We start from the raw sequence: 27,323 nt of genomic DNA, 5'->3' as shown, positions 1-27,323 counted from the left end.
CGCATGGCAGACGGTCCCGAAGGTTGAGGGAGCTGTTTCAACACTAGCGAAGCGCACAACTATTCCTATAGAGGACAGCTGCGCTTTCAAAGATCCTATGGATAAAAATTGGAAGGATTGCTTAAAAAGATTTTTGTTCAACAAGGGTTCATCCTTCAACCAGCTACGTGTGTTATTACTGTCACTTCAGCGGCGTCCTTTTGGTTCGAGGAACTAGAAAGGTCGCTCCAGAAAGAGACTTCCTATGAAGAAGTCATGGACAGAATTCACGCATTAAAGTTAGCTAATTCCTTTATATTGGATGCCGCTTTTCAAATAACGAAATTGGCGGCGAAAAACTCAGGTTTTGCTATAGTAGCGCGGAGGGCGCTTTGGCTAAAATCCTGGTCGGCAGATGTGTCGTCCAAGACTAAGTTACTTAATATTCTTTTCAAGGGTAAGACCCTTTTTGGGCCGGAATTGAAGGAAATTATTTCAGACATCACTGGGGGTAAGGGCCATGCCCTCCCACAGGATAGGCCTTTTAAGGCTAAGAACAAGTCTAATTTTCGTTCCTTTCACAATTTCAGGAACGGACCGGCTAATAACTCCACTGCCGCTAGACAAGAAGGTAACGCGGCCCAGCCCAAACCCGCTTGGAAGCCCATGCAAGGCTGGAACAAGGGTAAACAGACCAAGAAACCTGCTGCTGCTACCAAGACAGCATGAAGGGGTAGCCCCCGATCCGGGACCGGATCTGGTAGGGGGCAGACTATCTCTCTTCGCTCAGGCTTGGGCAAGAGATGTTCCGGATCCCTGGGTACTAGAGATAGTCTCCAAGGGATACCTACTAGAGTTCAAGGGACTTCCTCCAAAGGGAAGATTCCACCTGTCTCACTTATCTTCAGACCAGATAAAGAAACAGGCATTCTTACATTGTGTAAGAGACCTATCAAAGATGGGAGTGATAAACCCAGTCCCCTCCGGGGAACAAGGTCTAGGTTTTTACTCAAACCTGTTTGTGGTTCCCAAAAAAGAGGGAACTTTCAGGCCAATCCTGGATTTAAAGATATTAAACAATTTCCTCAGAGTTCCATCCTTCACGTGGCTCTTCCATTCGGTTTAGCCACCGCTCCCAGAATTTTCTCAAAGGTGCTAGGGTCCCTTCTAGCGGTCCTAAGGCCGAGGGGCATCGCTGTAGCACCTTATCTAGACGACATCCTAATCCAAGCGTCGTCTCTTTCCAAAGTGAGGGCCCACACAGACATTGCGTTGGCTTTTCTCAGATCTCACGGGTGGAAGGTGAACATAGAAAAGAGTTCACTGTCACCGTCCACAAGGGTTCCGTTTCTGGGAACAATAATAGATTCTATGGAAATGAAGATCTTCCTGACAGAAGTCAGAAAGTTAAAGCTTCTAAACGCTTGTCGAGTTCTTCATTCTATTCCTCAACCCTCCATAGCTCGGTGCATGGAAGTAATAGGACTAATGGTCGCAGCAATGGACGTGGTTCCTTTTGCTCGAATTCATCTAAGACCATTACAGCTGTGCATGCTCAATCAGTGGAATGGGGACTATACAGACTTGTCTCCCCAAATTCAAGTAGACCAGGTAACCAGGGACTCACTTCTCTGGTGGTTGACCCAGGATCACCTGTCTCAGGGAATGAGTTTCCGCAGACCGGAGTGGGCCATTGTCACGACCGACGCCAGCCTCTTGGGGTGGGGCGCGGTCTGGGACTCCCTGAAAGCTCAGGGCCTATGGTCTCGGGAAGAGTCGCTTCTCCCGATAAACATTTTGGAACTAAGAGCAATATTCAATGCGCTCCTGGCTTGACCTCAGCTAGCGAAAGCCAGGTTCATAAGATTTCAGTCGGACAACATAACGACTGTTGCGTACATCAATCATCAGGGGGGAACAAAGAGTTCCCTAGCGATGAAGGAAGTAACCAAGATCATCCAATGGGCAGAGAATCACTCCTGCCATCTATCTGCTATTCACATCCCAGGAGTAGACAACTGGGAGGCGGACTATTTGAGTCGTCAGACTTTCCATCCGGGGGAGTGGGAACTCCACCCGGAGGTCTTTGCTCAGTTAACCCAATTATGGGGCATTCCAGACATGGATCTAATGGCGTCCCGTCAGAACTTCAAGATTCCTTGTTACGGGTCCAGATCCAGGGATCCCAAGACGACTCTAGTGGATGCATTAGTGGCGCCTTGGTCGTTCAACCTAGCATATGTGTTTCCACCGTTTCCTCTCCTTCCCAGGCTCATAGCCAGGATCAAACAGGAGAAGGCCTCGGTGATTCTGATAGCTCCTGCGTGGCCACGCAGGACTTGGTATGCAGACCTGCTGAATATGTCATCGGCTCCACCATGGAAGCTACCTTTGAGACAGGATCTTCTAGTACAAGGTCCATTCGAACATCCAAATCTAGTTTCTCTGCAGCTGACTGCTTGGAAATTGAACGCTTGATTTTATCCAAACGTGGGTTTTCGAATTCTGTGATAGATACTCTGGTCCAAGCCAGAAAACCTGTGACTAGAAAGATTTACCATAAAATATGGCGTAAATATATCTGTTGGTGTGAATCCAAGGGATTCTCCTGGAGTAAAATAAAAATTCCAAGGATTCTCTCCTTTCTCCAAGAAGGTTTGGATAAAGGGTTGTCCGCTAGTTCTCTAAAGGGACAGATTTCTGCTTTATCTGTCTTGTTACACAAACGACTGGCAGCTGTGCCAGATGTACAAGCTTTTGTTCAGGCTTTGGTTAGAATCAAGCCTGTTTACAGAACCATGACTCCTCCTTGGAGTCTAAATTTAGTTCTTTCAGTTCTTCAAGGGGTTCCGTTTGAACCTTTACATTCCATAAATATTAAGTTATTATATTGGAAAGTACTGTGTTTGGGTGCTATTTCTTCTGCTAGAAGAGTTTCTGAATTATCAGCTTTGCAGTGTAATCCACCCTATCTAGTTTTCCATTCAGATAAGGTTGTTTTGCGTACTAAGCCTGGTTTTCTTCCAAAAGTTGTTTCCAACAAGAATATTAACCAGGAAATAGTTGTTCCTTCTCTGTGTCCGAAACCAGTTTCAAAGAAGGAACGTTTATTACACAATTTAGATGTTGTTCGTGCTTTAAAGTTCTATTTAGAAGCAACAAAAGATTTTAGACAAACCTCATCTTTGTTTGTCGTTTACTCTGGTAAGAGGAGAGATCAAAAAGCTACTGCTACCTCTCTCTCTTTCTGGCTAAAAAGCATTATCCGATTGGCCTATGAGACTGCCGGACGACAGCCTCCTGACCGAATCACAGCTCACTCTACTAGGGCTGTGGCTTCCACATGGGCCTACAAGAACGAGGCTTCTGTTGATCAGATATGTAAGGCAGCGACTTGGTATTCTCTGCACACTTTTGCCAAATTCTACAAATTTGATACTTATACTTCTTCGGAGGCTATTTTTGGGAGAATGGTTTTGCAAGCTGTGGTGCCTTCCATTTAGGTAACCTGATTTGCTCCCTCCCTTCATCCGTGTCCTAAAGCTTTGGTATTGGTTCCCACAAGTAATGGATGACGCCGTGGACCGGACACACCAATGTTGGAGAAAACAGAATTTATGCTTACCTGATAAATTACTTTCTCCAACGGTGTGTCCGGTCCACGGCCCGCCCTGGTTTTCCTAATCAGGTTGAAAAAATGTTTGTCTTTGTACACTACAGTCACCACGGCACCCTATAGTTTCTCCTTTTTTCTCCTAACCGTCGGTCGAATGACTGGGGGGCGGAGCTAGAGGGGGAGCTATATGGACAGCTCTGCTGTGTGCTCTCCTTGCCTTTCCCTGTAGGGGAGGAGAATATCCCACAAGTAATGGATGACGCCGTGGACCGGACACACCGTTGGAGAAAGTAATTTATCAGGTAAGCATAAATTCTGTTTTTAAATAGGAATAATTTATTTAATACTATTAATTTTATTTAGATGTATTTAAATTATATTTAATTTAGGGGGGTGTTAGGGTTAGACTTCAATTTAGGGGTTAATAACTTTATTATAGTGTCCGCGAGATTGGGGGCGGCAGATTAGGGGTTAATAATTGTAGGTAGGTGTCGGCGATGTTAGGGACAACAGATTAGGGGTCAATAATATTTAACTAGTGTTTGCGAGGCAGGTTAATATATTTATTAAAGTGGTGGCGATGTCCAGTCGGCAGATTAGGGATTAAAAATTTTATTTAAGTGTTTGTGATGTGGCGGGGGGGGGGGGGAGGGCCTCAGTTTAGGGGTTAATAGGTAGTTTATGGGTGTTAGTGTATTTTTTAGCACTTTAGTTAAGAGTTTTATGTTACGGCGTTAGCCCATAAAACTCTTAACTACTGACTTTTAAATGCGGTAGGAGTCTTGACAGGAGAGGGTGTACCGGTCACTTTTTCCAAGACTCGTAATACCGGCGTTGGGAAAATCCCATTGAAAAGATAGGATACGCAATTGACGTAAGGGGATTTGCGGTATGCTCGAATCGCGGAAAAAAAGTGAGCGGTAAGCCTGTACCTGCAAGACTCGTAATACCAGCGGGCGTTAAAAAGCAGCGTTGGGACCTCTCAACGCTGCTTTTTAAGCCTAACGCAAGACTCGTAATCTAGGTGCTTGTATCCAAGCCTCAGCAGACTGCCCCCTTATTTCAGTTCTTTTGACAGACTTGCATTTTAGCCAATCAGAGCTGTCTCCATGATAAATTCACGTGCATGAGCTCAATGTTACCTATATGAAACACGTGAACTAATGCCCTCTAGTGGTGAAAAACTATCAAAATGCATTTAGATTAGAGGCGGTCTTCAAGGTCTAAGAAATTAGCATATGAACCTCCTAGGTTTAGCTTTCAACTAAGAATACCAAGAGAACAAAGCAAAATTGGTTATACAAGTAAATTGGAAAGTTGTTTATAATTACATGCCCTATTTGAAACATGAAAGTTTTTTTTGGACTTGACTGTCCCTTTAAAATAAAAATAAATTCCCATTAAAATGTTTAATCATATGTCAAAATAAAATTATGAAATTTATGAAACCAGCTTTTCCTGAATTGGGATTTTTCCATTTTACCCAGAGAGGTGGTTAGAGTACACATGCTGCAGAATTCAGACACCTGATCCTGCTACAGGCTCCACTGTGACTGCTTAATCAGTTCAGAAAATATGATAAACATACTAAAGGGGTATGTGTCTGGACTGTAAAACAATGTATGTGATGCTAACAAAATGATTGCTGAGTTAATTGCAGAGTTAAGAACTTGAATTCATTCATCGGGGGTAGGGGGGTAGGGGGTGGCACTGCACAAGTAGTTAGGTGTGTAATAACAAATGCAGGCAATAAACACTACTCATCAGCTGCCCACTCACTGTGAAGACCGCCTTCTGCATTATAAAGTCTGTATGCAAAAGGAAAACCATCCTCAACCATATGTTTCAGTTTCATCAGCCAGCAATATTAGAAGATATTTCCTGATAATATCACAGAACTCAATACTAATTGAAATGACAAATCATGAGTGTGACTTCTAGATATAAATTACCAGATTTTGTAATCCTATCTTCAGTACTTGGTACATTTTCAATCGCTAATGTGGCTGTGCCAACAACTTTTTGGGTTCTCTCTCAAAATCTAATGCATTGGAACAATTTTGTTTGATTCTCATAAATTGTCCTGTAGCAAAACGTATGATAAGATGACAACTACAGTATATTTCCAAAAGGATGTGTATACCGGACCGTTACAACTATATATCCCTTTAAAAAACATGGACATTAATATGAAGTTGGTACCCTGTGCAGCTATAACAGATGTTACTCTTTTCGGAAGGCTTTCTATGAGACATTGGAGTGGGAATTTGTGCTCATTCAGCCATATGAGAATTTGTGAGGTCAGGCACTGATGTTGGATGAGAAGATCTGGCTGACAAAAGGTGTTTCAATACATCCCAAAGGTGTTCAAATAGGTTGAGGTCAGGGTTCTGTACACTTTAGTTCCCCACACCAAACATGTCACACCAAAAGGTGGTGGCGTGCATTACACTACTCCAGTTGATGCTTGGCATTGTGCATGTGAGGTTTGCATAAAGCAGCTCAACCATGAAACTCATTTTATAAAGCTACGGATGCATAGTTCTTGTGCTGATATTTCTTCCAGACTCTCTATGGAGGTTAAGCCTTTGTGGCTCAGCTGTTGTTACTTCTAGACACTTCCATTGCCAATAATAGCCCTTACAGTTGACCAGTCAGATCTACTAGAGGAGAAATGTCACAAACTGTCAAATCCAAATAATTGACTTCTTTGTCAAATTCAGATGTCAACTGAGCCTAACTGAAATTGCGGATAACATTTCACTGAAAACTGGACAAATCAATCATTCGTTATATAATATTAAACCCTTTTTGGGTTGTCTGCCTTTTGTTAGACATTTCTTTCTTTTGAGACAGATTTCATTAACAGACATTTGCTTGTTACTGAAATTTGTTCAAACAAATGAAATGCCAAACATTACCTACACTATTTAATTCCTAGACTGCCATGCCCCCATTGAATTAAACCCCCTACACTATTAACACCTAAACCACCATAACCCCATCACAATAAACCCTACACTGTTAACCCCTATTCTCAACAATGTTATACGTTAGCAGGAGCACTAGATGGCAGTACTGTTTCCAGTGCATCAGGCATGTGCATGCTACCTACCAAGAACATGTCCCTTTAAGTACCCTAAAAAATAAAAAGCCCCCTAAAATCCTCTATCCTAAAACTAAAGTACCCTAAAAAATAAAGCCCCCCCCCCAAATTTTTAACTTCTAACACTAAACTGAACCCCAAGTTTTATTACTCACCATCCAAAAGTCTTCTCTTCTTTTCTCGATCCATTGTAATCCAAATGGTAAAGGGGTTCTCTTCTTTATTTGACCCAATAAAATCCATAGGCAAAAGGGGTCAGCCAAAAGATTTTTTTTTGGCCGATTTAAAAAGAAAAAAAAAAGTTCCTTTTATTGGCTAATTTGAAATATAATTTGAAATGAGCCAATAGAACTGCCACAACGCCGCTATAAAAGGGGTATATGGGCAGCTAAGGATCAGTGTGCTGCGGGGAGAGCATGAAGAAGACTTTGGAGGAAGAAGTGGATAACTGCCACCGGACCCTTTGCCTAGGAATTACATCAGATCTAGAAAAGGACTCCTTTACCATTTAGATTGCATTGAAACAAGAAAAGAAGAGGAGCCCTTTACCATTTAGATTACAGAAGATCAAGTAAAGAAAAAAAGACTTTGGATGGCGAGTAATACAACTTGGGGTTCAGTTTAATGTAAGAATTTAAAAAATTTTTTTTGTGGGGGTTAGTTTTAGTACAGGGTTTTTTTTTTTGTTACTTTAGTTTTAGGATCTCTATTGCAATGGGGGTTTTGGCGGTTTAATAGTGTAGGGGGTTATATTGTGATGAGGGTTGTGGCAGTTTAGGGGTTAATAGCATAGGGATGTGTAGGTGGCTTAATGTAATGGTTGTCGTGGTTTACTAGTCAGGGGTTAAAAGTTACTAGCCCAAAAGGAAAAGTTACTAGTCCAGTCAATGCTAAAGATAGGAAAAAGTCAAGTTTCTATGTTGTCCGCTTTAATTTCTAAGTCGTCCGAGACCAGTCAACCACTGGGAATTTCAAGGTATGTATGTATGTATGTATGTATTGTATGTATGTGTGTGTGTGTGTATGTGTATGTATGTATGTAATGTATGTATGTATGTAATGTATGTATGTGTGTGTATGTATGTATGTGTGTGTATGTATGTATGTGTGTGTATGTATGTGTGTGTATGTATGTATGTGTGTGTATGTATGTATGTGTGTATGTAATTAATGTGTATATGTATGTAATGTGTATATGTATGTAATGTGTATATATATATATATATATATATATATATATATATATATATATATATATATATATATATATATATATATATATATATATATATATATATATATATATATATATATAGACACACACAGGTAGGAATCTCATTATCCAAACTGCTTAGGACCTGAAAAGGTTTGGATTTTGGAATATTTGCATCTGTAAAATGGGACATTTTAGAGAGGAGAGTGGACCAAGTGTAAAAACAATATCTTATGTCATTCAGGTGATATTTACAAGTCATAATGCAGCTTATACATGCAACCTAAAAGGTACTTTTATATTATTTTAATACTTTTGTATACATAGTACCCTCAGAAAGATAGTACTGTAAGCAGTAAGGTAATAGTTGTGGTTTTAAATAAATATAAAAACAAACCAAAAAAGACACAGGATTTTAGAATTCCGGATTTGCAGAAATCTAGGAACGTTTTAATGAAAAACTTTGCATTATAGAATAAGTTTAAATTATTTGCACGTGTTGTGGAATTGGATTATTTGCTTCTCCAAGCAGCACCATACTGTGGACTAATAACTACTAAAATCAATCAAGAAAAACTGTTTCCAGTCTATTATAAAATAACAAGTAACATTCTTTATATGTGTATTAATGGATATATTTACAATATATGGATGTACTGATATATTAGGTTATTTTATGCTATATTTAAGACCACTGCACATTTTGCATAAACAGTAGGCAAAACCATTGCACCTTTGGCATAAACAGTATGCAAAACGATTGCACATTTGGCATAAACCATTGCACACTTTCATGGAATATGGCAGTGCTGAGTCTGCAAGCAGTGTAAAAATCATTCACCTATCTAGTCCAGAAATATTATTGTTATCAGAGCAAATATATGCACTTTCCAATAAAAATAAAAAAAATTACAAAGGAAAAACATCCTCACCAGCTGTAAGATATGCATAGTAGCACTGTGACCATCTTGATTCATTTTTTAGCCTCTCAAAAGACCTAAAGGCATCTTTAAAGTTCATTTCAATCATACTGCACCAACCTAGAAGAAATGCAAGAATAAACTTTCATGAAACTTTATTGAATACTTTCCACAGGTGGCGCTGTTGTCCGTTTCATTGCAAGGCTTAGGCATCTTTCAGAAAATTTGCTTCAAATAGATAATTATTTTTTATCTATACCCAATAAAATACATAGTAACAAATAACAATGCTACGTCTCAAAGTTATATCAAGTACACACTCTTCTATGTCTGTAAAGAGACATATAAAATAAAATACAAATGGCAGACATACATGAAAGTCTTACATATGTTTATTTTATCTTTTGAATTTAAAAAAAAAAGTCTAAATACTACATACATACATAAATGAAAATTCATTAGCTACTGAGAAAAAAACAGATTATTATGAGGAAGATGAAAAGGACAGTTATCGGACTCTTATTTAAAATGCTAAATGGCAAAATGTTATCACGCATTCCTTTTTCTCATCTTACATGGTGCTACAGATCCAAATGACACTTGGTAGGTATAGATGATATGTAATAGGTGTATTTATTATAACAAGGTAAAAAATAGTAGTGTTAAATTTACTCAACACAACGGTATGTCTAATCTCATAGATTCATACACATAAATAAAATCACAAAGCATACATATAAATATACATAAAAATACTCATGGATCCATGATTACACTAAAAACAAGATAAAAAACATATATTCCTGAATGGTAAAAGGAACTATCTCCAATGTTAATGCGGTCTATATGAAAAAAATTCCCCAAAATGGCTGATAAGAATAGTAGTCCAAGATGGCGATCTAGAATGTTAGTCTAGCAAAGTCAATAAAAAATTATTATAAAAAACAATGTGTCGTGTCTCCAGGTGTAGTGGAAAAAATTCAAGGTGTAGTAAAAAAAATACATACAGTCTTGAGAAAGGCCCAAGGAAGGGCCGAAACGCGTTGGCTATTGATGGTAAGCCTCATTTCATCTAGCATAGGATTATTTTAGCGTTATTGCACTATTTGTTTTTTGTATTCCACAGGTACACTGGGAATTCTTTGTATTTTTTACGACTCACCTTTAAACTCTATATTTTACCTTTTTTTCACATTTTGTACTTTACCAACAAAAGGACACCTATTTTTTTACTTTTGACATTTTTTCAAATTTTTTTTTCAAATTTTTTTGATACATCTTTGAAGCACGCAACATTTTATCTCCTTCTTGAAAACCTTCACATCTATCAAACAATAGGATATATTTTTTAGAGGTTGGATCACTCACAAGAGACTTGGAGCATCCACGAACATTTTGGATTTTTTTTTTTTTTTTTAAAAACAATGTGTCGTGTCTCCAGGTGTAGTGGAAAAAATTCAAGGTGTAGTAAAAAAAAAAAAAAATCCAAAATGTGCGTGGATGCTCCAAGTGTCTTGTGAGTGATCCAACCTCTAAAAAATATATCCTATTGTTTGATAGATGTGAAGGTTTTCAAGAAGGAGATAAAATGTTGCGTGCTTCAAAGATGTATCAAAAAAATTTGAAAAAAAAATTTGAAAAAATGTGAAAAGTAAAAAAATAGGTGTCCTTTTGTTGGTAAAGTACAAAATGTGAAAAAAAAGGTAAAATATAGAGTTTAAAGGTGAGTCGTAAAAAATACAAAGAATTCCCAGTGTACCTGTGGAATACAAAAACAAAAAACAAATAGTGCAATAACACTAAAATAATCCTATGCTAGATGAAATGAGGCTTACCATCAATAGCCAACGCGTTTCGGCCCTTCCTTGGGCCTTTCTCAAGACTGTATGTATTTTTTTTTACTACACCTTGAATTTTTTCCACTACACCTGGAGACACGACACATTGTTTTTTATAATAATTTTGTATTGACTTTGCTAGACTAACATTCTAGATCGCCATCTTGGACTACTATTCTTATCAGCCATTTTGGGGAATTTTTTTCATATAGACCGCATTAACATTGGAGATAGTTCCTTTTACCATTCAGGAATATATGTTTTTTATCTTGTTTTTAGTGTAATCATGGATCCATGAGTATTTTTATGTATATTTATATGTATGCTTTGTGATTTTATTTATGTGTATGAATCTATGAGATTAGACATACCGTTGTGTTGAGTAAATTTAACACTACTATTTTTTACCTTGTTATAATAAATACACCTATTACATATCATCTATACCTACCAAGTGTCATTTAATATCCCTGCCCACTGTGAGGCGCTCCTTAGATCCTCATTTAATACGTATTTAAACCTGAAGACAAACTAGGTGTCTTACTTTCTGGGGAGCTAGTAGGATATAGAGAAGGCGCTGTGAGAAACCTAACATATATATGGTGCTACAGATCCCTGGAGTTGAATATTTGAATGGACAATTACATATTTCACCTAATTTTCCAGTAAAAAATGAGTTCTGATGTGGTCTAGGGTTGTTGAAATCTTGGAAAACATACTGGCCATGTTCATTAGCATAACTTTGCATAAATAATTAAACAGACTAATTTAGAAACTAAAGCTGCTCAGACTGACTGTAAATGTCCATTTGTTTAGATTCCAAAACACTAACAATAATTTTCATCATGATTTACTTTCTACATTGACCTGAATCTTCAAATTTCTGGTCATGTCGGCAAAATACCAGCTCGGTGACAACTCTAATGTAGACACAGGCTGATACAGGCCTGGTAATGGTGTCTGATTAGAGAAACAATAAGTCTATAGCCACCTGTACTGCAGCGACATGGTCATTGTCTGCTTACAATTCATTCTTTCTTTCTCTCTCTATCTCTATCTCTCTCTCTCTCTCTCTCTCTCTCTCTCTCTCTCTCTCTCTCTCTCTCTCTCTCTCTCTCTCTCTCTCTCTCTCTCTCTCTCTCTCTCTCTCTCTCTCTCTCTCTCTCTCTCTCTCTCTCTCTATATATATATATATATATATATATATATATATATATATATATATATACACACACACATATATACAGTATATTATTATATTATATCTGTCCTTCATACCCCACATCCAATTGCTCTCTTCATCCTGTCGCAATCACCTACGCAATGTCTCCATAATTCGTCCATTTCTGAGTGCTGAAACTACTAAACAGCTAATCCATTCCCTGGTAATTTCCCGGCTTGACTACTGTAATAACCTACTAACTGGCCTTCCTCTCTCCTGCCTCTCCCCTGTTCAATCCATTCTAAATGCCTCTGCTAGGCTAATCCACCTCTCCCGTCGCTCTGTATCTGCTGCACCTCTCGGCGAGTCCCTTCACTGGCTCCCCATTCACAGCAGAATTGACCTGCTCCTTGCATCTTCTACAATCACCTCCTCCCATGCTAGACTACAGGACTTCTCCATCTGGAACGCACTTCCTCAAGCTGTCAGACTTTCCCCTAACTTCTCCTCCTTTAAACGCTCCCTAAAGACCTTTTTGTTCAGGGAAGCCTATCTCCAAATCAAATTCCACTTGCCTAATAGCTGCCCTCATCTGACTCCACACTAACATCATTCCCACCTTTGCAGTCCCCACCTCCTGTTTCTCACCCTCCTACCCATCTAGATTGTAAGTTCCCACGGGAACAGGGCCCTCAATTCCCCCTGTATTTGTTTGTTTGTTAAACTTTGTCTGGTGTCTTATATTGTATTGTTCTGTACTGATTCAGTGCTGCGGAATCGGTTGGCGCTTTATAAATAAAGAATAATAATAATATATAAAAACTGAACTTTGGAACTATTCAGAATATATCTAGAACCTGAAATGATTCTATATAGTTTGGCATATACATGTATATAACTAGAAATAGAATTTTATGACATATTAGTTTAATAGCTTGAAGACTGCTGCCCAGTCCCCTATAACTTACCAATTTCATACAGACAAACATGTTGTATCTCCCTTTGATCTATTGCAAGTTCCAGGGCAGTGTGAAAGGAGGTCAAGGCACTATTTATTTGGCACTGCAATAAAACAGAACATAGTATCATAACCCTACAAAATAATCAGAAAACTATTGATAAATATGAGACACACAACTTGATGTACCAATTACATTTGTCTTTGTTTCACAAAGAACTTTAAATAAATGTAATAGAAAAATGCAGCAGGTGCTAGGATTAATAAAACAATGACACAGTTATTACCTCAATAGAAATAAAACCATGGGTATTTGTAGGGTAATGCTTTATTAATGACAATTTAATACTTAAAGGGACATGATATTCCATGGTTTTTTTTATTTTGGGATTAAGATACAGCATTCAATTTTAAACAACTTTTTAATTTACTTCTATTAACACATTTTCTTCGTTCTCTTGGCATCTTTTTTTGAAAAGCAGGACCGTAAGCTCAGGATCATACACATGTCTGGAGCACTTTATTGCAGCAGTTTTGCAAGAATGTTATCCATTTGCAAGAACACTAGATGGCAGCACTACTTCCTGCCATGTAGTGCTCCAGATGCCTACCTAAGTATCTCTTCAACAAAGAATTACATTGGGTACAAAGTAAATTTGATAACAGAAATAAATTGGAAACTTTTTTAAAGTTGTATGCTCTGTCTGAATCACAAAATAAAATGTAAAAGGTATAATATCCCTTTAACTGTGCATCCCAAGACATTGCTTGCACTTAAGCCCATGAATATTCCTGCTTGCATGTGTGTTCATGTGAAAACACACAACACTGATTGTATAGGCAACAACTAAACCCTTTTGTAACTTGTATAAACCTAACATGTACATATGTTGTAAAGTTTAGAACATTTCAGCATATGCTCAGATTAATAAGGGCATTTAATGGAATTCATACACATAACATCATTTCTGATAAAGATATTTTTCCACCCATTTGTCGACCCCCTGTATCATCATGTGACAGCCATCAGCCAATCACAGACTAGTATACGTATACACTGAGTTTGTGCACATGCTCAGTAGGAGCCGGTACCTCAGAAAGTGTGGATATAAAAGTTTAATTTTGACTGAGTGTCCCTTTCTCAACTTCAGTCAATGAGTATCCATAACAGGTCTGATTTTACCAGCTTGGCCTGATCACTTGCTGTAATTGACTCAGCTGGAAGTACATGAAGAGTATTTAAGGATTCAGAAACACTGAACAAATATACATAATGTATTTACATAGTTATTGGCTTTGTAAAGCAAACATGAAGGGAGGTTAATAACCTTTACAGTGATTTTACCTTGCGCTTTAATGTGCTGCACACGTACACAACACGCATTAGATATTAATGATGCCTAACATGTTACACGTGTACTACACACTTTATATTTGTAATACTTTGAGAGATAGGAAACAAGCAATATATTTGACATCATGTAAGATCTGGAAGTTTTCACCTTATTTATATATTGCTTTTGTTATTACTTCCTCTAATTCAAAGACTTTAGGGTCTACCCTTGTCTTGTATTGGTACAACAAGCAAATTAAAAGTACAGGGAAGAACATTCCGATAAACTGAACTGTCTTGGAAAGATGGAACAATTTAGGTTGCATAAGCAACTGTTTGAAATATCTTGAAGAGAATCTCTTATTCTCTCTTAATATTTACTGAATGTGCCCAGCCAGTAGTTATATGTTCACCTGATAATTATATCACATAAATCAAAGTAAATAACATCTACAATTTCAAAATACATTTTCATGATATGGATAGAGCGTCCCATTAAAAACAAGTCCAATTTACTTCAGTTTTATCTTGCTAACTTCACTCCTTTCCATAAGGTGATATCTAGATAGGCTTAGCAGCATGCACATGTATTAATCACTGTGTTGCAAACAAAGCTGCTATATGGTGCTCAAAACACGTGCACACTCCTAAGCCTACATCAATCTACATATGCCTCTAGGAAATACCAAGATAAAATAATATAATCTCATCAAATTAACTTACTTTACCCTATAGATACCAAAGTGTATAAAAAAAAAGCAAGCATGCCACTTTATTTAAAATCTAAGCAACCTAACTGCTTTGTGAAATTAAAAAGTTGAGCAAAACACTTCAAAAAGTACAGTTACACTCATGTTTACACTGTCTAATAAAACGATATTGCACATAAAAGTTATAGGGGCTTCAAGGGTGTTAGAAAAAAAAGCTTTAACATTGAGATACATACATATACATCTCTAAAGATGTATGTGTATATATACTGTATATATGTGTGTGTACATATATATTAATGTATTTATATGTGCATATTTACAGATGTATATACAGAACACATATAAACATATAAATATATATAAATACAGAGACATATATAGAAGTGCATTAGAGCCTTTTGTCATAAAGTAGATGAAATGATGCAAAAAAGCATATTTATGCAATATTCATATTTAATAAAGGTTTAACTATGTATTTACTGTAAATATGTCACATTCCAATGTTCTGCACATAGCAGAATATGTTATATGTATTTATAAATAGATATTCCTATATATATATATATATATATATATATATATATATATATATATATATATATATATATATATATATATATATATATATATATATATATATATATATATATATATATATCTGTATATGTCTATAAATAAAACAAAATGTATGCTTACCTGATGAATTTTATTTATTTTCGGGCATGGAGAATTCACAATTTCATTCCAATTACTAGTGGGATATCCAACTCAGGAGGAGGCAAAGAGCACCCTAGCAGAGCTGTTAAGTGTCACTTCCCTTACCCATAACCCCAAGTCATTCGGCCAAAGGGAAATGGAAAAAGAAGATAACACAAGGGAATAGAGGTACCTGAGGTTAACACAAAAAAACTGCCTTCTTAAATTTATATAAGGGCGGGGTCGTGGACTCTCCATGCCCGGAAATAAATACATTTATCAGGTAAGCATAAATTTTGTTTTCTTTCCTATGGGAGAGTCCACAACTTCATTCCAATTACTAGTGGGAATCAATACCCAAGCTAGAGGACACAGAATGAAAGGGAGGGAGAAAAGGACAGGTAACCTAAACAGAAGGCACCACGCACAAACTTTTCTCCCAAAAGAAGCCTCAGCCAAAGCAAAAGTATCAAATTTATAGAATATGGAAAAGGTATGCAAAGAGGACCATGTTGCCACTTTGCAAATCTGTTCTACAGAAGCTTTATTTTTGAAAGCCCAGGAAGAGGAGACAGCCCTAGTGGAATGAGCAGTAATTCTCTCAGGAGGTTGTTGTCCAGCTGTCTCATAAGCTAACCGAATAACACTTCTCAACCAGAGAGAAATGGTAGTAGAAGTGGCCTTCTGACCCTTACGCTTACCAAAGAAAACAACAAACAAGGCAGAAGATTGCCAAAAATCTTTAGTTGCTTGAAGGTAAAAATGTTAGAGCATGCACAACATCCATATTATGCAAAAGACGTTCCTTCTGGGAAGAAGGTTTGGGACAAAAAGAAGGAATGACAATTTCCAGATTAATATTGCGATCCGACACTACCTTAGGAAGAAATCCCAGCTTAGTACGAAGGACCGCCTTATCCGCATGAAAATTAAGGTAAGGGGAATCACACTGCAGAGCTGAAAACTCCGAAACTCTGCAAGCAGAAGAAATAGCAAGAAGAAACAAAACCTTCCAAGGTAACAATTTAATATCAACAGAATGCACCGGCTCAAACAGAGCCTGCTGCAAAACTTTAAGAACAAGGTTTTAAAAACAGGGGAAGGGGAAAAAGGAATCCCTGGCTCATCCCATTCCTGAGCTATAATTTCCGACATACGGTCTGGAACAGGAAAAACTTCCACGGATGAAGGAACATCATAAACTCTATTAAGTTTACTAGATTATTTAGAGTTGACAGCAACAGAAGAGTCGTCCAAAGTAGCAAGGACCTCCTTCAGAAGTAACCGGAGGTGTTCTAGTTTAAATCTAAAATTAACCTCATTAGATTCTGCAGAATGTCCCCCTATTATGTCAGAGTCTGAGATCTCACCTTCAGAAGCTACTGAGGTATCCTCCTCATCAGACATTTGGGAGAGGATGACCAGCGCAGATTTAGTGGGCTCAGAAACCTTACTAGCAGAAATATTTTTAGATTTCCTCTTACTCTTACCCGTAGCAGAGGAAGCAGATAAAGCTGCAGATACCGCAGAAGTTATCTGCACAGCAAAATCTCCTGGCAAATAAACTTGAGTGGAACCGCAAGGCACTGTATGTGAAACTATTAAGGTTTGGGACGTTTGAGCAAAATGCTGAGGCATATCATGAACAGCATTATCCTGAGAGACATGGCTCAGAAGGGAATAATTTATCTTTAAACTTTAAAGTCTTAGATAAGTATGAGGAACAAAATTGCATAGGTAGTACAATTGGAGCCTAAAAACAAAGTAAACATTTATCCAAAGTGTATCCATAACTGAACCAGTTCCCAATAATAAAGATATAAAATGTAAATATATATATATATATATATATATATATATATAGAAAGAGAGAGAGAGAGAGAGAGAGAGAGAGGAGAGAGAGAGAGAGAGAGGAGAGAGAGAGGAGAGAGAGAGAGAGAGAGAGAGAGAGAAGGAGAGAGAGAGGGGAGAGAGAGAGAGAGAGAGAGGAGAGAGAGGAGAGAGAGAGAGAGAGAGAGAGAGAGAGAGAGAGAGAGAGAGAGAGGAGAGAGAGAGAGAGAGAGGAGAGAGAGAGGAGAGAGAGGAGAGAGAGAGGAGAGAGAGGAGAGAGAGAGAGAGAGAGAGAGAGAGAGAGAGAGAGAGAGAGAGAGAGAGAGAGAGAGAAAGAGAGAAAGAGAGAGTGACACACATGCATGCAACTGATGGTCACTTTAAAACCACAGAGTCAGTTCCCTCAGAACGATATATCATTAAAGCACAGTAAAGATGTTTAGGATTAAAAAGTTTATTAGATGTTTAGTGAAAAAAATAACCTGCTCACTTCTAAAACCTCAGTCTGACTGAGGCGTCCTACTGTACTGCGACCAGAAGTTGCCACTAGTAATTGAGAAGGAGACTCTCCAGCAGTAATCAGAGATCCTATCCTCTTTCCAGACGATCCGATTGTCAAACAAACAGCCGCAACAGACTAGGCTCACGGATTAACAAAGCTCCGGTCTGCATATGAACACGGAAGAGCGGACAGTCATGTGAGCAGGCTAGTAAAAAGAAACTGTGCTACAGATTAAAAAGCGCGCGTTTCTAGCGATCTCAACCAGAAATGTAAAAAGGAAAAGGAAAATTTGTATTGCTTAACTTCTATCCCATGACTTCAAATAAAAAGGGGGAAAATAAACCCCCCTTATAAACCCTTCAGTCAGTCTCATGAGAGATCCTATCTCTCGAAATAAGGGTAACTTATAAACCACTAAAGTCTCTTACATTACACATACATAAGTGCCTGCAAAGCTGCCCAACTTTATTTACCCTCAATAAAAAGGATAAGATTTGTCCCAATAAAGATCCAATTGAGGATTTAACCTCTTAAAGTGCTGTCCTTCAATACCTAGAAGGTGAAGGCACTTACCTGTGGATCCAGCTGCCGCGCAGAAAAACAGCTATCGAGGTGTGACAGACACTCCACTTTCTGTCAGGGACCAGTAGAAACAGAAAAAACAGAGTAACCAACCCTGGTTTTCTACGAAGGGGTAGCAATGGTGTTAGAAGTAAAGCAAAGAACACCTCGCCGCCTTCTAACTGCTAAAAGCCACCATTATTCTTACTAAAAAAAATTGACATGGGCACAGCTTGACCCCAATCCTTGCTTGCAGGGAAAAGTACCCATTAAAAGATTAAATCTTCTCAGATACTCATCTTTGCCATCCTCCCGATCATAGAGGCAAAGAATAACTGGGGGTTATGGGTAAGGGAAGTGACACTTAACAGCTCTGCTTGGGGTGCTCTTTGCCTCCTCCTGCTGACCAAGAGTTGAATATCCCACTAGTAATTGGAATGAAGTCATGGACTCTCCATGCCATAGGAAACAAATATGTATTTGTTTAAAAATCATTAGATATATGTAGTTATTTTTCTTTATGAATAAATACAGAGAGTGCAGAATTATTAGGCAAGTTGTATTTTTGAGGATTAATTTTATTATTGAACAACAACCATGTTCTCAATGAACCCAAAAAACTCATTAATATCAAAGCTGAATAGTTTTGGAAGTAGTTTTTAGTTTGTTTTTAGTTATAGCTATTTTAGGGGGATATCTGTGTGTGCAGGTGACTATTACTGTGCATAATTATTAGGCAACTTAACAAAAAACAAATATATACCCATTTCAATTATTTATTTTTACCAGTGAAACCAATATAACATCTCAACATTCACAAATATACATTTCTGACATTCAAAAACAAAACAAAAACAAATCAGTGACCAATATAGCCACCTTTCTTTGCAAGGACACTCAAAAGCCTGCCATCCATGGATTCTGTCAGTGTTTTGATCTGTTCACCATCAACATTGCGTGTAGCAGCAACCACAGCCTCCCAGACACTGTTCAGAGAGGTGTACTGTTTTCCCTTCTTGTAAATCTCACATTTGATGATGGACCACAGGTTCTCAATGGGGTTCAGATCAGGTGAACAAGGAGGCCATGTCATTAGATTTTCTTCTTTTATACCTTATATTCTTGCCAGCCACGCTGTGGAGTACTTGGACGCGTGTGATGGAGCATTGTCCTGCATGAAAATCATGTTTTTCTTGAAGGATGCAGACTTCTTCCTGTACCACTGCTTGAAGAAGGTGTCTTCCAGAAACTGGCAGTAGGACTGGGAGTTGAGCTTGACTCCATCCTCAACCCGAAAAGGCCCCACAAGCTCATCTTTGATGATACCAGCCCAAACCAGTACTCCACCTCCACCTTGCTGGCGTCTGAGTCGGACTGGAGCTCTCTGCCCTTTACCAATCCAGCCACGGGCCCATCCATCTGGCCCATCAAGACTCACTCTCATTTCATCAGTCCATAAAACCTTAGAAAAATCAGTCTTGAGATATTTCTTGGCCCAGTCTTGACGTTTCAGCTTGTGTGTCTTGTTCAGTGGTGGTCATCTTTCAGCCTTTCTTACCTTGGCATGTCTCTGAGTATTGCACACCTTGTGCTTTTGGGCACTCCAGTGATGTTGCAGCTCTGAAATATGGCCAAACTGGTGGCAAGTGGCATCTTGGCAGCTGCACGCTTGACTTTTCTCAGTTCATGGGCAGTTATTTTGCGCCTTGGTTTTTGCACACGCTTCTTGCGACCCTGTTGACTATTTTGAATGAAACGCTTGATTGTTCGATGATCACGCTTCAGAAGCTTTGCAATTTTAAGAGTGCTGCATCCCTCTGCAAGATATCTCACTATTTTTTACTTTTCTGAGCCTGTCTAGTCCTTCTTTTGACCCATTTTGCCAAAGGAAAGGAAGTTGCCTAATAATTTTGCACACCTGATATAGGGTGTTGATGTCATTAGACCACACCCCTTCTCATTACAGAGATGCACATCACCTAATATGCTTAATTGGTAGTAGGCTTTCGAGCCTATACAGCTTGGAGTAAGACAACATGCATAAAGAGGATGATGTGGTCAAAATACTCATTTGCCTAATAATTCTGCACTCCCTGTAGAACATATTCTGTTACGTCAAGAACATTGGAAAATTAAATATTCATAATTTCATGTCGGGTTAGCGCTATTCAGAATATGTTATGGTGTTTGTATGAGAGTCTGGGTTTTTTTCTCCATTGACTTCTATGGGGGAATGTGTGAACACGATTGTAATTTTCAAATTTCAACTTTTTACGCAAGTCAGGTTACTGCTGGAGAAAAAACTGCTTGCAGTATTAGCGCAACCCGACTAGCGCAAACAAAAATTCTAGCGGAGTTTTCACTATAGCGGAAATGCAAAATACTGCTCCATTTGTAATCTAGCCCTTAATAGGAAGGTCCATCAAGCCTGTTCCAATTCCCATTTAAAGTGTGTGCTTAAATACATAGAACAGAAAATAGACTATTGGCCATTTAGTTGAAAGCTTTCTGCCTATCCAATTCCTACATTCTTTCAATCTATTTGAACCTCATCTCCTGTAAGATTTATTCTCTGTATCCGATATTAAAGTTTTAAAGACAGTTTATAAACAATGCATTTTATTTTAGCAACACAATATATGTTATTAAATTTTTTTTTTAAAAATTGTATAAGTGATACCTTTATTGGCTAACGAAAAAGGATTTTTTTGCAAACTTTCAGAGCACTACAGCTCCTTCATCAGGCATAGTGCTCTGAAAGCTTGCAAAAAAACACAATTTATGCTTACCTGATAAATTTATTTCTCTAGTGGTGTATCCAGTCCACGGATCATCCATTACTTATGGGATATTCTCACTCCCAACAGGAAGTTGCAAGAGGACCCACAGCAAAGCTGTTATATAGCTCCTCCTCTCACTACCATAGCCAGTCATTTGACCGAAAACAAGCAGAGAAAGGAGAAACCATAGGGTGCAGTGGTGACTGTAGTTTAAATTTAAAAATAACCTGCCTTAAAATGACAGGGCGGGCCGTGGACTGGATACACCACTAAAGAAATAAATTTATCAGGTAAGCATAAATTGTGTTTTCTCTAGTAAGGTGTATCCAGTCCACGGATCATCCATTACTTATGGGATACCAATACCAAAGCTAAAGTACACGGATGAAGGGAGGGACAAGGCAGGTACTTAAACGGAAGGTACCACTGCCTGTAAAACATTTCTCCCAAAAATAGGCTCCGAAGAAGCAAAAGTATCAAATTTGTAGAACTTTGAAAAAGTATGAAGCGAAGACCAAGTCGCCGCCTTGCAAATCTGTTCAACAGAAGCCTCATTTTTAAAGGCTCAAGTGGAAGCCACAGCTCTAGTAGAATGAGCTGTAATCCTTTCAGGGGGCTGCTGTCCAGCAGTCTCATAGGCTAAGCGTATTATGCTTCTTAGCCAAAAAGAAAGAGAGGTTGCCGAAGCCTTTTGACCTCTCCTCTGTCCAAAGTAAACAACAAACAAAGCAGATGTTTGTCGAAAATCTTTAGTAGCTTGTAAGTAAAACTTTAAAGCACGAACCACATCCAAATTGTGTAATAGACGTTCCTTATTTGAAGAAGGATTGGGACACAAGGATGGAACAACAATCTCTTGATTGATATTCTTGTTAGATACCACCTTAGGTAAAAAGCCAGGCTTGGTACGCAGGACTACCTTATCAGAATGAAAAATCAGATAAGGAGAATCACATTGTAAGGCAGATAGCTCAGACACTCTACGAGCCGAGGAAATAGCTACCAAAAAAAGAACTTTCCAAGATAAAAGCTTTATATCTATGGAATGAAGAGGTTCAAACGGAACTCCTTGAAGAACCTTAAGAACCAAATTTAAGCTCCATGGTGGAGCAACAGGTTTGAACACAGGCTTGATTCTGACTAAAGCCTGACAAAAGGCCTGAACGTCTGGAACGTCTGCCAGACGCTTGTGTAAAAGGATAGACAGAGCAGAAATCTGTCCCTTTAAGACCTATGTCATATAATGTTGAACCAACTACCACTAATAAGACACAACAGGTTTTTCACAAGGATCAGGGAGTAGGAGAAGGGGGAGGAGGTGCAGGCGTAGGAAGAGGACAAAGAGGCAGAGGAGCAGGAAGACACAGACGGGGCGGACGCAACAAATATGCAATCTAAATGTAATTAATATCTCTAACATACCACTTACTGATGATGAGACTGAGGTCTTAAGCCTCGGCTTAGGGTTTGTACCAACGGCAAAATTTGATCTATTTAAAACAATAGTAGATGTAAATAGATTGATTCGTAATTTTACTCTAAAAAAAGTTTTTTTGGAACAATAATAAAGAAAGTGAGAGTAATGTCATGAATGATGATTTTGTTTCTAGAGAGTGTAATTTGTCTAGAGTTTATGACATAGTAGATTTTAAGGAGGCAAGTGATTATTTAAATATCCATGCACTTGCCTTAGAGACTCCAACAGATGAATCAATCCCTAAAACTACACATGGGGGATATAAGCCCAAGTCAATTTTTTATCCAACTAGGGACAGAGGGCCCTTTTTAGAGGCCTATCATCGTAGGGTTGAGGAGGATTTGATTAAACTTTCATCTGAAAGCTATCACCCACGTCCCAATCTGAGTGCTAATCAAATAGCAGCTCTGGAAAGCCTCAGGAATAGAGATGACATAGTGGTTAAGCAAGCGGATAAGGGGGGCAGTGTGGTGGTACAGGCTAGGGCAGCTTATATAGATGAAGCAAATAGACAACTTGGTGACCCAGAGGTATACCAGGTTTTGTCCTGCAATCCCACTAGTGAGTTTGGGAGGCGCTTGGAATCTATCATTGATGATAGTCTCGAATTGGGGATCTATGACCAAGATACGGCTGATTATCTATATGTACCACACCCAGTTATACATATCTTCCATCACCTCCCCAAGGTGCATAAGTCCCTTGAGGAGGTGAAGGGTAGACCGATTGTGGCAGGCATGGGTTCCCTTTTCGAGAACATGTCCAATTGGGTGGAATCTTTGCTTCAGCCCATAGTTCATAACTTACCCTCTTACCTCCTGAATTGTGTAGATCAATTGGTATGGAAAGATCAAACTGAGTGGTTAACTGTAGATGTGGTTAGCCTATATTCGGCAATCCCACATGATTGTGGGTTGGAAGCCGTGTCTTATATGCTGGATAATTTTAGTGACTATGATGAAACTTTGAAGAGATTTCTGTTGTCTACTTTGGACTTTTTACTGTCGCATAATTACTCAGTTTGGGGGTGCTTTTTATCTCCAAAGACGTGGCACAGCGATGGGGGCCAAGTTTGCCCCTGCCTACGCCAACCTATTTATGGGTTGGTGGGAGGTGTGCCACGTCTTTGGGGATACTAATCCCTTCCACTCTGATATTTTGATGTACAAGAGGTACATTGATGACCTCCTGTTCATTTGGACGGGAGGCCATCATAGGATTGGTGACTTTATTAAATATTTGAATGCTAATAGCATCAACCTCAAGTTCACCTATGAAAGTGATCCTATCTCTATACCATACCTTGATCTGCTATTGATAGCGGACTTGGATACAGATAGCATTAAGACAACATTATATCAAAAACCGATTGCAACCAATGCGGTGTTACATGGCAGGAGTAATCACCCAAGATATACTGGTTTTGGTGTTGCCAAAGGCCAGTTCATCCGCATAAAAAGGAATTGTACGGATGAACAGGACTTCAAGAGAGAAAGCGAGGCTCTTATGGGTGACCTCTTGGATAGGGGTTATAAGAAGAAGACGCTAGAACGTGCTCTCTTGGAGATTACCCGAATGGACAGGCAAAACCTTTTGGCAGATACTAATAAGAATACTCTAAGGAACAAAAGATTTGATTCCTCTAAGCCAGCATTTATCACTACATTTAGTGCTCAATTTGAGGACATTTGTAAGATAGTTAACAAGCATCTGCCAATATTGACAGCAGAAGATAGCCTCAAAGACTATGTGTCACAAGGATGCAATTGCATACCAAGACGAGGATGCACATTGGGAAATGCATTGTCTCCAAGCATGCTGCGACAGCCCTCCGCCAGGAGGGGAAGCTGGCTGGAAGTAAAAGGTCATTATAAATGCTACTTCAGCAATTGCATATCATGCGGCTTTACTAATGTTACACGAAACTTTCAGTCATGTACCACCCAGAGGGTGTTTGACCTTCCTTCCTACACGAATTGTAGGACTAAGTTCGTTGTATATTTGGTGGAATGCACCCTATGTAATAAGCAGTATGTGGGGTGCACCACCCGTGAGGCCAGAAGCAGAATCAGGGAACACCTGAAAAATATTGATAATGGAACAGAATGCTCAGACCTGGTAAGGCATTTTATATATGCCCATGGTAAAGCTGTGGCAGGTTTTAAATGGCAAGTAATTGACCAAATTAAACCCTGTATCCGTGGTTGAGATCGTGCTTCCAAATTACTATACAGGGAAGCTTTTTGGATCTTTAAGCTAAAGACCAGAAGACCTTTTGGATTCAACATTGATGGGGATGTTATTAATTTTTGGACCCATCAACGTTGAATCAATTGTCATAAATAACACAATATATTCATCACTAATGCTCTGTTTGGGCATTTGAATTAAGACATTTTAACATTAACCAGTGTAGGTATGCCATGGCAAACATCAGTATGAGTGCCAAGTCACTCTTTCTTGTTATATCTTATCAGGTGTTATAACATATGTGTTGCAGCACTACTTTGCATTTAACTACATAAACATATAATATAAGTTTCTAAATGCTTTATGGAGATCTAATTGTGTCCATACCTTTGAGTAAATAGGCACCATTTTTTTACATGTGGTCCATCTATGGTTTGCTCACATTCCTGCTCTGATTTATATAATAAATATAACAATAAGTAATATTTAATTTTCCCCTCACCTCCTTTCATGTTGAGTATTGAAGAGACAGTAGTGAATAGAGATTTATTTCACTCCACTGCTGGGTGTTAGATAAGGGAAGTATATTATATTAAATTATTACCCTAGTTTATGTTTATATTTATATTTATTTTTATTTTTATATAATATTGTAATCATGTGTAGGCAGTGGGTCACGGATCTATGCTCAATATGGTATGGTTTTCAATTTTTAGATCGAATATAAGTGGCTTGCTTATTTAAATATACAACCGGTTCACATGTAGCAATATGTTATCTGCATTGTCACTTTAACCAATTTTCATCTCACCATGTATATATGTATTATTTGACTGCGTGTTACTAAAAGTTTGAGTAGGTAAATATCCCTTTAAGTAATGACATGTGATTTCTACACCTGAGGACACAGGTGTATATAAGGAGCTTTGATACCATTGTGTTTTAAGTCCATGAATAAGGCAGGGGGACTGCCGAAACGCGTAGGACCTATCTTACCATTTTATCATATGGGAATATAAGCTTTTAACGCTGTTTTAAATCAACGTTTCCAATAAAGAACTTTTATTGCTTTACGCTTTGAGGTCTGCTGGTCATTTTCGCTGTTCCTTTAAGGAACTAGCTGATAAACCTTTTTCCAAGCCTTCTTGGAGAAAACATAATATCCTGGGAATCCTGACCTTACTCCATGAGTAACCCTTGGATCGCACCAATAAAGATATTTACGCCATATCTTATGGTAAATTTTCCTAGTGACAGGCTTTCGTGCCTGTATTAAGGTATCAATGACTGACTCGGAGAAGCCACGCTTTGATAAAATCAAGCGTTCAATCTCCATGCAGTCAGTCTCAGAGAAATTAGATTTGGATGGAGGAAAGGACCCTGAAGTAGAAGGTCCTGTCTCAGAGGCAGAGTCCATGGTGGCAATGATGACATGCCCACTAGATCTGCATACCAGGTCCTGCGTGGCCACGCAGGCCCTATTAGAATCACCGATGCTCTCTCCTGCTTGATCTTGGCAATCAGTCGAGGGAGCAGAGGAAACGGTGGAAACACATAAGCCAGGTTGAAAGACCAGGGTGCTGCTAGAGCATCTATCAGCGTCGCCTTGGGGTCCCTGGACCTGGATCCGTAACAAGGAAGCTTGGCGTTCTGTCGAGACGCTATGAGATCCAGTTCTGGCTTCCCCCAGCGATGAATCACTTGTGCAAACACCTCCGGATGGAGTTCCCACTCCCCCGGATGAAAAGTCTGTTGACTTAGAAAATCCGCCTCCCAGTTCTCTACACATGGGATATGGATAGCTGATAGGTGGCAGGAGTGTATCTCTGCCCAGTGAATTATCTTTGAGACTTCTAACATCGCTTGGGAACTTCTTGTTCCCCCTTCATGGTTGATGTAAGCCACAGTCGTGATGTTGTCCGACTGAAATCTGATGTACCTCAGAGTTGCTAACTGAGGCCAAGCCTGAAGAGCATTGAATATCGCTCTTAGCTCCAGAATATTTATTGGAAGGAGAGACTCCTCCTGAGTCCACAATCCCTGAGCCTTCAGGGAGTTCCAGACTGCACCCCAACCTAGAAGGCTGGCATCTGTTGTTACAATTGTCCAATCTGGTCTGCGAAAGGTCATACCTTTGGACAGATGGACCCGAGATAGCCACCAGAGAAGAGAGTCCCTGGTCACTTTGTCCAGATTCAGTTGAGGAGACAAATCTGTGTAATCCCCGTTCCACTGACTGAGTATGCATAGTTGCAGCGGTCTAAGATGTAAGCGTGCAAACGGCACTATGTCCATTGCCGCTACCATTAAGCCGATTACTTCCATACACTGAGCCACCGAAGGGCGCGGAATGGAATGAAGAACCCGGCAGGAATTTAGAAGCTTTGATAACCTGGACTCCGTCAGGTAAATTTTCATTTCTACAGAATCTATCAGAGTCCCTAGGAAG

The 27,323-nt window shown here is 38.9% G+C and overlaps 1 protein-coding gene across 2 annotated transcripts in view; it reads right to left on the bottom strand.

The window, feature by feature from the left end:
* The window catches only part of TTC39C (tetratricopeptide repeat domain 39C), a 317,517-nt gene that overhangs the window by 33,029 nt on the left and 257,165 nt on the right, over nt 1-27,323 (bottom strand). For both annotated transcript variants that reach the window (XM_053714981.1, XM_053714982.1), the window contains 2 exons: nt 12,803-12,896; nt 8,847-8,954 (listed from right to left, as the gene is read on the bottom strand). In XM_053714981.1, the coding sequence (XP_053570956.1) occupies nt 8,847-8,954; nt 12,803-12,896 (202 nt within the window). The remainder of the gene's footprint in view (nt 1-8,846; nt 8,955-12,802; nt 12,897-27,323) is intronic.

The sequence above is a fragment of the Bombina bombina genome, chromosome 5, assembly GCF_027579735.1.
Source record: "Bombina bombina isolate aBomBom1 chromosome 5, aBomBom1.pri, whole genome shotgun sequence".
Classification (NCBI taxonomy): domain Eukaryota; kingdom Metazoa; phylum Chordata; class Amphibia; order Anura; family Bombinatoridae; genus Bombina; species Bombina bombina.
The sequence above is the reverse complement of the archived record's forward strand: the minus strand, read 5'-3'. Positions and strand labels throughout refer to the sequence as shown.